This window comes from Zonotrichia albicollis, chromosome 6, assembly GCF_047830755.1.
Source record: "Zonotrichia albicollis isolate bZonAlb1 chromosome 6, bZonAlb1.hap1, whole genome shotgun sequence".
NCBI classification, from domain to species: Eukaryota; Metazoa; Chordata; class Aves; order Passeriformes; family Passerellidae; genus Zonotrichia; species Zonotrichia albicollis.
In genome coordinates this window covers 56,579,675-56,593,984 of record NC_133824.1, presented here as the reverse complement: position 1 = coordinate 56,593,984, position 14,310 = coordinate 56,579,675, and the positions used below count along the sequence as shown (strand labels likewise).

At 44.4% G+C, this 14,310-nt stretch overlaps 1 protein-coding gene across 11 annotated transcripts in view; it reads left to right on the top strand.

Annotated features, from left to right (window-relative positions):
• Window positions 1-10,808, top strand: part of NAV2 (neuron navigator 2) — a 370,655-nt gene extending 359,847 nt beyond the window's left edge. For all 11 annotated transcript variants that reach the window (XM_074543924.1, XM_074543920.1, XM_074543916.1 and 8 more), the window contains 7 exons: window positions 708-943; window positions 2,076-2,230; window positions 2,692-2,763; window positions 3,241-3,437; window positions 3,613-3,731; window positions 6,747-6,950; window positions 7,180-10,808. In XM_074543924.1, coding sequence (XP_074400025.1) covers window positions 708-943; window positions 2,076-2,230; window positions 2,692-2,763; window positions 3,241-3,437; window positions 3,613-3,731; window positions 6,747-6,950; window positions 7,180-7,305 — 1,109 coding nt within the window. In that variant the 3' untranslated portion in view covers window positions 7,306-10,808. The remainder of the gene's footprint in view (window positions 1-707; window positions 944-2,075; window positions 2,231-2,691; window positions 2,764-3,240; window positions 3,438-3,612; window positions 3,732-6,746; window positions 6,951-7,179) is intronic.
• Window positions 10,809-14,310: the final 3,502 nt, after the last annotated feature.

The following is a 14,310-nucleotide window of genomic DNA, read 5'->3' as shown; positions in this document are numbered from 1 at the left end:
GAGTTGATGATAGCTGGGTTTGTTTTTTTTTTTTGTCTAGTGATCCAAAAGTAAACAGGTACATTCAGGGTGAGTGCGTGGTGAAATGCTGTAAAATGGATGGCTTGTGCATGAAAAGTGCAGCCTGGAATCCTTTGGTGTGGCAGCTCCCCAAGGGCCTCAGGGGTGCAGCTGAAGGCTTGAGGAGGCTGGAGGGGGATCCAGGCTAAGGCCAGGGGCACCCCTGCACTTGTGTCCAGCTTTGTGTGTGACTGCTCACGGGGGGCTGAGGAGGAGGGAAGAGGTGAGGGTCTGACTCCATGGTTCAGAAGGCTTGATTGGTTATTTTATGATATATATTACATTAAAACTGTACTAAAAGAATAGAAGAAAGGATTTCATCAGAAGGCTGGCTAAGAATAGAAAAGGAAGGAATGATAACAAAGATAACAGCTGACTGTGATTGGCCATTAATTAGAAACAGTCACACGAGACCAGTTCCACAGCAGCAGATAATCAGTGTTCACATTTTGTTCCTGAGGCCTCTCAGCTTCTCAGGAGGAACAGTCCTAAGGAAAGGATTTTCATAAAGATGTCTGCGACATATGTGCCTCTCTCAGCCCTAGGGACACTGGGCTGGGGAAGGTTCAGCTCTGAGGTGAAGAGCAGCCTGCTCAGGTGCATTGATGAGAGCTGGAAATGTGAGCGAGGCTGTGTCCCTGCTGCAGGTGTCTGTGAGAACAGCCTGGACGGGCTGGTGTTCGAGTCGCTGATCCCCAAGGCCATCCTGCAGCGCTACGTGTCCCTGCTGATGGAGCACAGGAGGATCATCCTGTCGGGCCCCAGCGGCACGGGCAAGACCTACCTGGCCAACAGGCTCTCTGAGTACATGGTGCTCAGGGAGGGCCGGCCGCTGGCCGAGGGCATCATCGCCACCTTCAACGTGGACCACAAATCCAGCAAGGTGAGCGCGCACACTGAGACCTTTCCTGGCCTGGCATTTTGAACCCTGCTTCGCTTTCAAAGCCTGATGTTTGTCCTGAAGGAAGCGATGCTCAAAGGCTTTCAGATTCACTTGATTATGGGTCTGGAACAGCAGGCTTGCAGGTGTGTATTCAAACACCTAAAGGAGTCGTGACTTTCAAGTGTTTAAGGAGCCTGAGAATTGCCCAGGAAGCTGAACACCTGCAGAAAATTCCCAGAGACTGAAGCAATCCCTGTTGCATGTGGGCACTTTTCCCAGAACGCTGAAATGCATCTGCAGGCTGTCAGGAGGCTCTGCAGCTGCAGGTATCAGCGCTGTAACCGTGTGCTGGGCTGTTGTGCAGACACATTCCTGGGCAGGCAAGGCGTGTCTCTGCTGTTTTATGTGCTGCTGGTTTTGATGAATATACTTCCAGTGATCATCTAGATTAAAGAAAAGGAAAAAAATACAAATCTGAGTATTTGATGGCCTCAGGCGTATTTTCCTCTGGAGGAAAGGGATGGTTGAAATTGTGGTTGTAAGCCACTGGTATGATTTCAGACATGCTTTAAAGCTGCTGAGAGGATTTCAACCACTCATCAGCAGCACCAAAAGCTCATCCTTCATTCCAGCATTGCTGAAGGCGTCCAGATTTGGCCTGTGATGAGGGATGGTTTGTTCCAGATTAATTTTGTCGTCTGTATTTTGATGGAAAAACAGTTGCAAGATGATACAACAAATCTAGCTGGAATGCAAAGTTTGGTTTGGAATGGGGAGAGTTGATCAAGTTCCTGAAAAGAAACAAAAATATGTTTCAGACCTCTTAGGTCTGACATTGATGAATAAAAAACACAAGCTAAATTACAAAATATTACCTCTCTTTAAGCCCTTATCTCACACAGGATTTCTGGCACAATCTCTGAGTCTTCAGCATAACCTACAAAAGAGAAAGAAAGCCATACCTTGGGTTTTCTCATAGAAAATGAGAATTGTTACTGAGAAACATGATTTGTTAGATGTCAGACTCTTTTGCTTTAGATTTTGTTACCAGGCTTATTTATCTTAATCGATTTTTTTAAGAAATGTGAAGAAAAAAATGTTTTTTCTTCTTTTCTTTGTATGTGGTATGCAGGAACTCCGGCAGTACCTGTCCAACCTGGCAGACCAGTGCAACAGTGAAAATAACGCTGTGGATATGCCTCTTGTCATCATTCTGGATAATTTGCACCATGTTAGCTCCCTAGGAGAGATCTTTAATGGGCTCCTGAACTGCAAGTACCACAAATGGTAAAGAAACAGTGTCAGAACACATTGCAAATGTTAATCCTGTACTCAGAGCACGCTCCTGCAAAATCCAATCACACAAAAACAAGTCTTCATTGATTTAGTAATGTGGAGGAAGATGACCAGGTTGTCCATATTGTGGACAGTGCTTCAGAGGGATCTTTTTCTTTCATAGAATTCTATTTTTCTGAAATAAGTCATTTAAAAGTAAGCATTTGTTTCATGATGTAGACCATTAGTAGTAAAACCCCATTTGTGGTGGAAGATCCTGTTTTGGGACTTCTGGTTCACTTCCAGAATTTGATGTTCACAGAATCTCAGTAGAGAATTTGGTGATAAGTAACTACAAAACCTTCTTTGACAAAAGAGTTTTGAATAACTTTTTTTAATATTCAGGTTTTACTTAAAACTTGTTTTTTCAAAGTTCACAAGTTTGATTTGCTCGATTTTTTTTCTCCCAATAGTCCGTATATTATTGGAACAATGAACCAAGCCACCTCCTCCACACCTAATCTTCAACTTCACCATAATTTCAGGTACTGTTTATTCATGTTTCTCATTTATGTTTGTGGGCTGGCAGACGAGTAATGGCCACTGAGTCATTTGAAATTGTTCTTATCAGCTGAAATAGCAATGAGAGAGAGAAATGCCATTTGTTCCTCGTTGCTGCCCTGGCATGTTCAGCTTGGTCATGGTGCTGTCATTAAAGGAACTGGGTTCATTAAACTTTTATTTTATAGAGGATTGTTATGATATTTGATTTTCTACCAGATTTTCAGTAAGACAATATTTAGGCAAAGCAGATTATTGAGAAATGAGCTGAAACAATGCACAATAAAAATTGGCTCATCTAGTGAAATATTCCAAAGTAACTTTTGCTGAAAAACAAGTATGACTGGAATAGCCCATTCTGATCCTGATAATCTGGAAATGAGAAGAGAAATGTAGTCAGGAATGGTTACCCTCAGTAGCGTGGAAGAGAAATAAAGTGCATTTCTGGTGTTGTGCCATAGATGGGTGCTGTGTGCAAACCACACTGAGCCAGTCAAGGGCTTTCTCGGCCGCTTCCTGAGGAGGAAGCTGATTGAAACAGAGATCAGTGGCAGGATGAGGAATGCAGAGCTGGTGAAGATTATTGATTGGATTCCCAAGGTCTGGCAACATCTGAACAAATTCTTGGAGGCTCACAGCTCCTCTGATGTTACTATTGGTAAGTACTGCGCCCAGGCATATGTAAATATATGTATTTTATTTCCTTGTGTACTTCCTTGTGCTGTGTAAAAAAGGCTTTCTTTAAAACTCTGCTTTTAGATGTCATCACCCTATTTTTGATGCTTACTGTGGGATTTGGGATTTGAGTGTAATCTCTGCATTTCCCTCTCCAGGTCCACGGCTCTTCCTTTCGTGTCCAATAGATGTAGATGGTTCTAGAGTTTGGTTCACTGACTTGTGGAACTACTCCATCATTCCCTATCTTCTGGAGGCAGTAAGAGAAGGGCTACAGGTGAGCAGGCAAAGGGGAAAATCATAGCTCTGGAATGGCATCTGTTCAAAAGGCAGCAAAACTCAGTGGTGGCAACATTTTCTGTAGATGCAGCCTTGCATGTTGAATATCTGCATGTCCATGCAAACGTAACCAGAGTTGTCAGTAATTTCAGGCAGAATGAGTCTCTTCAAGCACTTTGGAAGTAGAGAGTGGAAGAAGTGATTAGATGCCAAACTGCTGATGTTTGCAGTGGGGGGAGTTAGGCATACAAATACCTTTCAATACTGAGTTCCAAAAGCACACCTTCAGATTTTCCTGTGCATCACAGAAATAGGCTTGTCATCATGAACTGTGTTACACAGGATTTTCCTTTGGAAATCAAATCTTTCAGCATAGGAACAAAGCTTTGCGCAGAGAGAATGTGTACAGGAGCAGTATCAGTGACATTTTGTTTACTTCTCAGTATTTAAGATGATTTTTTTAGTAGATTCTTTCATAATTCTTTCAGAGGATGAGGTGAAATCATCGTTGATTGTGACTTAATTACTAAACACAGATAATCTGGCAATTTAGGATAGTTTTTGGTGTCCCTATGACTATGAAATCTGTTGGAATCAGGAGGAGGGTTCAGCAGAGAATTGCTGTAGAATTGCCATTTAGATAGGGGGAAAAAGAGGTTTCTTAATAACCAGCTCTTTGTTCACAGAATAAGCCCAGCAGCACCTGCTTGAAAATATGGTTTAGAACTAATCTTTTACTAATGGCTTCTTAAAAAATTGTGAAACACATGAATTCTCCAAGTTTTGGGTATAATTTGGGCAGCTGCCATTTGAAATTTGCCAGTGCTTGGAGACCTCATTCTTTTTGGGACAATTGTGGTAGGCTCTTTGCCATAAGGAAAACAACAGGTCCTGGAGTACAAAACACACTCGGGAACTTTGCTAGAAATAGAACAGGAGAACCATTTTACATGGAACTTGTTTTAAAGGAAGGTAATGGGAGCCAGGAACCTTTCCAAGCTGAAACAAGAAAATGGAGAGCAGGTGGTTTTGCTTGCTCTTGAAATGGGGAGAGCTGATACTCACAATAATGATGGGCTCCTTGTACTGGGTTTTGGAGCTCTCATATCATTGATCAATACCTGTGGAAAACATTGAAAAATGAGTAATGGAAGTGGAGAGGGAGTAATTGGTAAAACCATCCTTGTGCTTCCTTGTTCTGCCCAGTACCTCCATCTTTCCAGGTGTGAGGACCTCAGTTTCCCACTGTGCTTTAGATTCTTTATAGCCTTCAGCCCCATTTCCCCCAATTGCACTAATTCATCCCTATTTAAATAATTTCTCTTTTGTTTGGTTGATGGATATGAAGAGGCACCTTAGTACTTGAAGAGAGTGGTGCTAATGAACTAGCTAGTGCTGGAAAGGTGGGTTTCATCTGGGCCTGTTTTCTCTTCCTCACCCCACAAAGACTCCTCTGAGCACATCTTCTTTCCTGAAATTGCCTTCCAGAAAGGAAAGGTGGACTCCTAATTTTGCTCTGATCTCTGTGCATCTGCTCTCAGCTTTTTTTATATTTCTGTTTCTCATTTAGAGAATTATTTTGGGTCAAATACAAACAAACCAAATGATTCCTTGCAATAATTGCTCCCATGGGAGCTGGCTTGTTTTGTTCCTCAAAACAGAGATGTGAAAATTAGAAGGTTGTATAAAACCCAAGTTCTTCCTGCTTGGTGTATCAGTACAGGATGCAGCACCAGCAGAAGGAGGACACTGAGTCCCTGTGGCTTCCACAGTCACTCATACTCCAGTGATTTTTCTTTTGTGCTTTGTGGAGCAACCTGTTCCATCCTTGTCCGAGGACTTGCTCCCTGGAAAACGTGCCACTGGGAGGGGTGCACAGACCTGGTTGCCGTGGTTGGTGAGGCATTTATCTTATCTCCTGAGCTCACATCCACTCAGAGTTCTGCAGGAGAAAAGATGTGAAAAATACAAAGTCCTCACCACTTAATGATGCAAATGACATGTATCATTGTAAATTTGAGAACAAGGTTGAAGTAGGAGATCTGGCTGGCCCCACCTTGCAGCTACAGGGAAGGTAAAGTAGCAGGGCTGAGGGATGAGGGGTCTGTTCCAGATTGCCTGGCACCATTGCTGGAGCCCCCTGCCTCACAGGACCTCAATGCTTTGTGCATGCAGAATCTAAACCCTCAAAAAACACACCATGGAGAAATTACATTGAGGAAAGTGAGATAGTGCTAGATCCATCTGAGAATTGGGGAATTTCTTTGCTAGGCCTTTGTTTTTACAGGAAGGGGACAGTGACAAAATGTCAGAGACAAGCAGCAGTTGCTGAAGGATGTTGATGGTGATATTTATAAAGTGGAAATAAATGTTTTAAAGCCACTTGTATTTATGCTTTTGGTAGTCATGAAGCATTCAAATGAATGCGTTGTCTAGCTAAGACAAATAGAATAGGACAGGGAGGATATGTTGGGATTATTCAGCAGTGCAGTCCGTTCCATCCAGAAAAAAGTTTTTGAAGCAGAGCTTGCTTGCTTAGAAACTTGAGCATGGACAAATGCTGCTGGTGCTTTTCCGTGGTTGAACACAAAAATCATCTATGGAAAACTTTATGCCTTGACATCCACCATTCTTGCCTGGTGACAGATCTCACGTTTCCTCCTCCACATTCCATGGATGGCAGTTTGTAAGGCAGCTCCCAGTGCAACCCAGATGTCAGCACTGATGGCTTCTTTAGTGTGCTGAGGTTGTTTAAGCTGACTTAATTAGGTGATGTTATCTTCAGGCATTTCTTCCTGCAGCTGGTGCCAGGAGAAGGAAGGGCACTGCAGTCTTGGAGAAGGTGGTCAGCTCCTTGCAAAGCAGTGCCATGGCAAAGGGCTTGGTGTGTGTGTAGGGAAGGGAAACTCTCACACTCAGTCCTGCTTGCCAAGTGTTTGCTGCAGCACAGGAGCCGTGGCACATTCATTGTTGAGGGGGTTGGAGCGTCTGACACGGCTTTGTGCCCTTTCAGCTGTACGGGAGGAGGGCGCCCTGGGAGGACCCTGCCCGGTGGGTGATGGACACGTACCCCTGGGCAGCCAGCCCCCAGCAGCACGAGTGGCCGCCCCTGCTGCAGCTGCGGCCCGAGGACGTGGGCTTCGACGGCTACTCCGTGTCCCGGGAGGGCTCCGCCAGCAAGCAGGTTCCCGTCAGCGATGCCGAGGGAGATCCGCTGGTAAGCTCCCGTTCCTGAGAGCACAGCTCTTTCCCTTGCCTTGTTTCTAGGGAAATGCCAGTAAATCAGTCACTCCCTCTGTTCTGAGGCTCGATGTTGCTGCCCCTGCTCATTCCTCCCTGTCCTTCCTTGCCCTCTGGCAAAGCCAGCGCCGCTGTAGCTGTCGTGTGCAGGTAATGTTGTTCCTGCCTCAAGGTACAAATAATGATGAGCTTCCTTGGCTCTGCAGATGAACATGCTGATGAGGCTGCAGGAGGCAGCCAACTACTCCAGCCCCCAGAGCTACGACAGCGACTCCAACAGCAACAGCCACCACGACGACATCCTGGATTCCTCGCTGGAGTCCACGCTCTGATCTCCCTCAGGCAGAGGCCGTTCCCTCTTGGCAAGAGCCCTGACCACGGACTGATGGAAAGAACCTTCCTGGGCTGGGATCTCAGTATTAGGAGCTGCAAGAACAAGACACTTGGAGCAATCTTGAACCTGGGTGCAGGCAACCCAAGTGACCTTTTTATTGTTTTTCTTTTGACCATGATGAGAACTGCACTACTCCTTTGTTTCCTTCTTTTTAGTTGCTGTAAGCTCTCATGCCTAAGATCCTGAAGATGTTAAAAATAATCATCATTACCAAGATGAAGGGACTGGGGTGAGGGGCAGTTTCACAGCTGTGAAGCAAGCAGCTTAGTGCCATGTACTGTCTGGAAAGAGAGGGGAGAGGGAATATTTGCCTATGCTGCTTCTGACCAAACACATTTACGTGAGGGCTGGACTTTTACCAGTCAGCTTTGTGGGTTAAACTCAGCTTCATATAGTTCTGGTGCTATAACAATATCTACAACTTGCCTCCTAATAATACTCAATGAAGGCAAAGCTGCAAAACAGGGAAGCTTGAATAAATATTAGAAAATGAGAAAAGGAAAAAAAAATTAAAACAAAAATCGCTGCTCTCCTTGCCAGTCTGAGACCTTGGTTTTCTTTCATTGTGTGTTTATAAAGATTATATATATAAATAGGAATATATAAAAATATGTATACAGTCTGAACAAATCAGGTTTTTTTCAAACACTGTGTAGCAATCAATCCTGCTACAAATGAGAAATCAGGTAGCCTTTTGCTAGTCAGGGCCCAGTTCTCTTCCCACTCAGACCCACACCGCCAGCTGGGCTGAGCTCTGTGCTGTTTACAGGGCACTGACCCACCCTGGGGAGAGGGGCTCCCTCCTGCCAGGGCAGTGGCCGGGCTGTGCCCACGGAGCCGGGCAGTGCACGGGCACGAGAGCTCTGCACACCCAGGGCTGAGCTGCTCCCTGCCAACGGCTGCGGCAGACTTCCAGTTTTTAATTCTTGCCATGAAATGTGACAGCTGTTTTTAGAAAACTTTGGGTTTTGTTCAGAGGTTTCATTCCAATCAGCACAACCATAAGGGGGTTAATTAAAATTCAGCTCTGTGGCAGTTCCAGTGCTACTCTGGCGACAAGACTTCCATTAATTTTCTTTTTAATTGCAAAGTTTAAAAAAGTAATAAAAAAATAGCATTTCAGCAGTATTCAGGTCTGGAAATAAAAAGATAAGGTACTGAGTACCGTGTCTTTTGGTTTAGCTGTGCCATGCCTTTGGGTTTGGCAGAGCTGTGAGCCTGCTCTGGTGTCCCCTCCTCAGTGACGCACACACGCACACGGTCGGGGCTGGGGCTGTGCCTGTGCTGGGAACCACAGCATCCCTCCCAAAGAGCTGCACTGTCCCTGACACCATCCTCCAGCACGGCAGCTGTGCCCAGCCAGCCCTGTGCCAGCCTTCCCAGCTCTCCTCTGGTGCTGACTTCTGAAAGCGATGCCTTATTTTGTACTACTTGTGTTGGATTAAATTAGTGCTGTATATTATGGGATTTTATTTAAAGAAACAGGGCTAAAGTCATCTCTTGAAATATCATAAGTTGCTGTGAATATTGTTTGTATGAGATACTAGAATTTGTTTTAATGTGACAAAAAAGGAGGGAAATGAGATAACGTTTCAGGTTCATATCAATCCCCAGCTAACAAATCACTGAAGAGCTGTTTTATCCATGCAGAAGGGACAAAGAAGCTTTTCAGCTCTAATAAATTACAGGAATATGCTGGTTTTTCAATGTACAGAAAGAAGTCTTACTACAAACACTTTGTCAATAGCTTGTGGGTTTAAAGGACCATAACAAACAAGTTCATGCTTCTGTGGCTCAGCTCGAGAGGATGGTTTTATTATACCTCATGACTTTCTGTAATATAACTGTACTTTGTCTTACTAAGCTGGTCTTGAATCTGCTCCTGTTACAACTTTTAAGTGCTGATGACTTTTTTTTTTTAAGAAAAATATTGTAAAAGGAAAAATTTAAATATTTTAATGATGGGGGGGAAGAGCTCGGTGTTGTTACTGTTTTAACCTTATGAACTCTGATTTCATTATTTCACTGAATGGAATAACAAAGGTTACTCAGCCAATTTTCCTAATCCAGTTCTTGGTACTGTAAAAAATGGGTTAGATCTGTATGGAATCAAATCCATAGCATGCTGATGATGAGTTTGAGAGAAGTTAATTTTCCCAGTAGTCTTGACAATTCTGCTTCCCAGCACTGACTTTACCTGCTACTACTGTGAATTTTGGTACCTAATCCCCAAACTGAATCCATGCAGACAGAGCATGTGCCTGTAAAAAAACCCAGTTGCAGGGCTAGGGCTTTAAATGGACTTAATATCCTAGAAAATGTCTCAGTTGACCTTTAACTGAGTCTAAAAGACAAGTTTAAAGTAGTGTTTTATTTGTGGGGAACGGGGTTTTTTTTTTTTGTCATGTTTAATCCTGTGCTTAAGCTCAGGAAGAAATTTCCATTATCTCTTCTTTTTTTTATTGACACTAGCTTGGCTTAAAGTGAGAGAGGCAATTTTGGATAGGCTAGTCATTCTGAGCATCACAATATTCCATGTCTTTTCTGAAACTTCGGGAAGCAGGGTTACCTGTTGTGCACACGTCTTAGTTTTTATCAGGACTTTTCATAGATTAACTCTTTCTTTAGGTGGCTTTCTTCTCGTTTAAGGCTTTTTCAAAACACTTCCTTTTTTTATTTTTTTTCCTTCCTTTTTTCTCCTCCTTACAAAGTTGGCTTGTTTAAAAAAAAATATCAACGAGAAATGCAAGATTCTATGCAACATTCGTGTTGAGTTATAAATTGAGAGAATAAACCATTTTCTTTCCTTCAGAACTGCCAAGAATGATACAGGCCATTAATGAGATGTGGTTTATTTGGGAAAGGGGAGGGAGGGGGTTGGTTAGCCTTTTTGTACATTTTGAAAGAAGCAAACTTGATATTTCATTGTTGATGCTTAACTTCGATATTATGTGTATGGAATCTTGTCTAAATGTGACAATTTTCTTTCAAGAAAAAAAATTATATACAAAAACAAAGCAAAAAAATCTTTGTTGATATTAAATGGAAGGTTGCTGTTTTGATCTAGTCGTTTCCAGTGGAACAGTTTATGAAATATGTTCTATAAGATGTACATTTTTTCATTGTAACATAGAAATGTAAATATTTGATTAAAAGTGCTGCATTTTGATGAATTTTTTCTAGCCATTTTTAAAGAGAAAACTAGGAATTGAGTATTTTGTGTACGTTTATGATGTTTTCCATTTGCTCCTCTCCCTATTTAATTTTCAGTTCTCATTTAGGATTGGAATTTGTGAATGGTCTGTTTGAGATCATGCCTCCCCTTTCTCACTCTCCCTGTTTCTACCCCTTCCCCACCCCGTGTCATGGAGAATAAAGCTGATGATTGTACCAGTCTTAAATTATTCATGATTCAATAAAATTGATGCTTATTTATTCAGATTTGTGGCTTCCCAGAACTCTTTATCCCTTCGTAATCCCCATTTTGTAATTCTTCATTTGCGGATCACTGGGTGGGTTCACTCCTTTGGTTTTGTTGGCTTTATTGAGTGAGATTTATCTTTATTGCCAAGAGCCCTCACCTGTGCATCCAGCCCAGCCTGGAATGTTCCCAGGGCATCTCCCACCCTCTGCACAACCTCCATGTTCCACACAGTATTCCCATTTTCTCTTCAGTCATTTGATAGAGACGTTATGTTGTACAGGAATGAATATGTAGGAAACTGTTATCCTCCTGACAAATAAATACTCTGACTACAAAAACCAAAGGTAAAAGTTCTCTATTCAAAAAGGATAAATGCAAAGACCTCTGCACTTAAAATCTAGGGACTTTGGGTTGTTTTTTCCTGGTGAATTACTTCTTCATATTTCTTTTTTGATAGTTCCTTGTCCACTTATCACCCGTTTGAATGATTAATGTTGGTAGGACAGGTTCACGTGTAGAAAATGTCAAAGAAAATAGAGAAGCTCTGCTGAGAACTGATGATTGTTCAATCCAAAAATGACTCTTAATGGTCAGTAATGTGGGCGCTGTCTGTCCCGCACTGCAGCAGAATTGCCTTGGACATGCTCAAGCACATTTTTCTGTGTTCTGTAAAATTCCTTTGATTCACAGAAGTGCATGTCCTAGACTTGGTGCTGGAAAATGCTTCAGCCATGATCCTGGACAATTTTTGAATCCATGCTGGACTGCCGAAATTTTATTATCTCTCAGGAATTTTTTCTTTCCTTTTTTGGCTGCCCTGTCCCTTTCCTGCATTATTCTTTTCTCTGCTCTATGCACTCTGTCTTATCTACACTTACCTTGACTTTTCTTTACCTCATCTTCTCTTTAACCTTTATTTTCCTTTTTTGTTTCCAACCTCCTGTTTCATTTGATGTCTTTCCTGGATCCATCTCATCATTTCTCAGTGCCATAGGATCCGTGCTGACTTCCTTCCTTTCTGCAGTGGGAATGGGAAATTCTCTGGAGCCATTCTGTAAACTCAGCGTGCAGCATGTGAAATGCAGCAGATTGTCCCTGCTGTATTGACACCTCTCTCATTCCTTGCCCTTTTCCACTGCTGCTCTGGCGTGGTCCCCTCAAGAACCAGGGAGGAGATTGCTCCTGGTACCCTGCAGGCTCCCACCCTGCATCCCTCCCTTTCTGTCCCTGTCTCCACTTGCTGCTGCCCAGGATTCTGACACCGAGCTCTGTGGTTTCCAATGTGGGTGTTTCATCTGGGTTTTGGGGGTTAGAGCAGAGCACAGCAGCTGAGGACAGCATCCATCTCTGCCCCTTGGCAGTGGGGTGACTGCAGGCAAATCCTTCCCCGTCATCATCTTGGTTGGTTTAGCCACGCACAGAAATCCGTGTTTCTCTCCCTTTCCTCAGTCACAGGATGGTTTGGGCTGGAAAGGACCTTTAGAGGTCACCCAGTGCAGCCCCCTGCAATGAGCTGGACATTTTCCCTGAGGGCAGCTTGCCCAGCCACAGGTATTTCTGATTGCTCAGAGCTTGAGAGATGCTACAGGGGGCGGAGACCTGCTCTGGCTATAAATATGGGTAATTTCTCCCCCGGGAAGTTCACCCATGTGGGGCTAAGCCAAGTAGGAGGTCTGAAGGGTCCTGCGTGAGATGGGATCCACAGGCAGATGTTACAGGTCGTACACAGAGCCCTTGTCCCAAGGAGCAGCTCAGGCCACTCCAGCAGAGACAAGCAGCTCCTGCAGGGCAGCTGTGTGTCCTTTGCTCTGTCCAGCCATGCAGCAAGAAGGCCTCACGGCTACATCCTTTCTGTCTGACAGCAGAAAGGGTTAACAGAGTCCTTCTGCTGAGAGAAAACCCCTCCTGTAACACCTGGGATGCCCACACCCTCGCCTGGGGAGGCCAGGATGCTGTGTGTGGCTGCTGCCCAGCATCTGAGGGACAGAAGATTGTCCCTGCTGTTCCCACCTTGCAGCGTTCTGGCTAACAAAGAGCATTTGGTGCCTCCCTCGCTGTCGGAGCTCAGTGCATCCCTCCGGGTGTCCAGAGCTGCCAGGACCCTGTCACGCTCCCCAGAACACGGGGATTTGATTGTGACCCCCGGAGCAAGTCACCAGCTTTGTATGAGGACATGAAAGTCACACAGGTTTGAATGATGTAATAACGCAATGATCACAGGGTGAAAATGCAGATTTTAGGATTTTTGGTATGGGGGTTAGGGGGACAAGATGGAGGAATCTGGGCATGTCCAGCCTTTCTTCTTCTTCTTCTTGCTCTCCATTTTCTGCAGTGATGCTGGCACTTTGGGATTGGTCTAGAGTGGAAGCGCACTGTCTAACCTAGGTGATGGATATTGGGAATTTAGTGTAAATATGCTATGCATAGTTTGCAGTATGAAAGGACAACACAGAGTGCGTGTGGCTGCCCTGCTGAGCAGATCTCGGCTGGGCAGAAAGAAAATTTTACAGATAAGAATGAATGAACAGCCTCAAGAGCGAACAGTGAAGAGTCCAGGCTCGTTCTGCATCCGCACGGGCCGGAGCAGAGACGCCCTGCACATCTGGGGCAGCAATGAACGCCCAGAGCCCGGAGCTGGCAGCCCGATGCCTTTCATGGGGATTGCGATGGAGCAGCACCACCCAGCGCAGAACAGGAGCCAGGACACAAACCCGAGCCGGGGGAAGGAACAAGCTGGTGAGCTCGGATCCGTGTGAGCCGCTGACCCTCGTCCCCAAGGGGGTTTCTGACAGTGCCATTGCACAGTGCTCAGCCTCGCGCTTTGTGCCACACCTCCAGCCTCCAGTCCCAAATCCGTCCCGGCTGTTTGTGCCCGTGTTCACAGAGGTCTTACACTGAGGGGAGAGAGGAGGATCTGACTCCATCTTTCAGAAGGCTGATTTATTATTTTATGATATATATTACATTAAAACTATACTAAAATAATAGAAGAAAGGATTTCATCAGAAGGCTGGCTAAGAATATAACAGAATCAGAAAGAATGATAACAAAAGCTCTGTATCGGATTCTCTGTCACAGCCAGCTGACTGTGATTGACTGTGATTAATTACAAACATCCAAGATAGACCAATCCCAGATGCACCTGTTGCATTCCACAGCCGCAGATAACCATTGTGTACATTTTGTTCCTGAGGCCTCTCAGCGTCTCAGGAGGAAAAATCCTAAGGAAAGGGTTTTCCATAAAAGATGTCTGTGACAACTGTTGAACAGTCCATGTCTGCACAGGAGTGCCCCAGTCATCCAAGAGGACTCTGGAGAGCTCTGAGAAATGCTTCCTGCTGCAGCTGCTGGGCATGCTGACCCAGAACAGCCCATTGCTGCCTGCATTTAGTGCTCACAACCTACCTGACAATATTTACTGCAAAACTGTCAGTGGTGGCCTTGGATATAATGATAACAACATTGTGAACTTTCAGATCCTGCTAAGAACGCTGCAGACAGCTGACAGCTGACAGGACA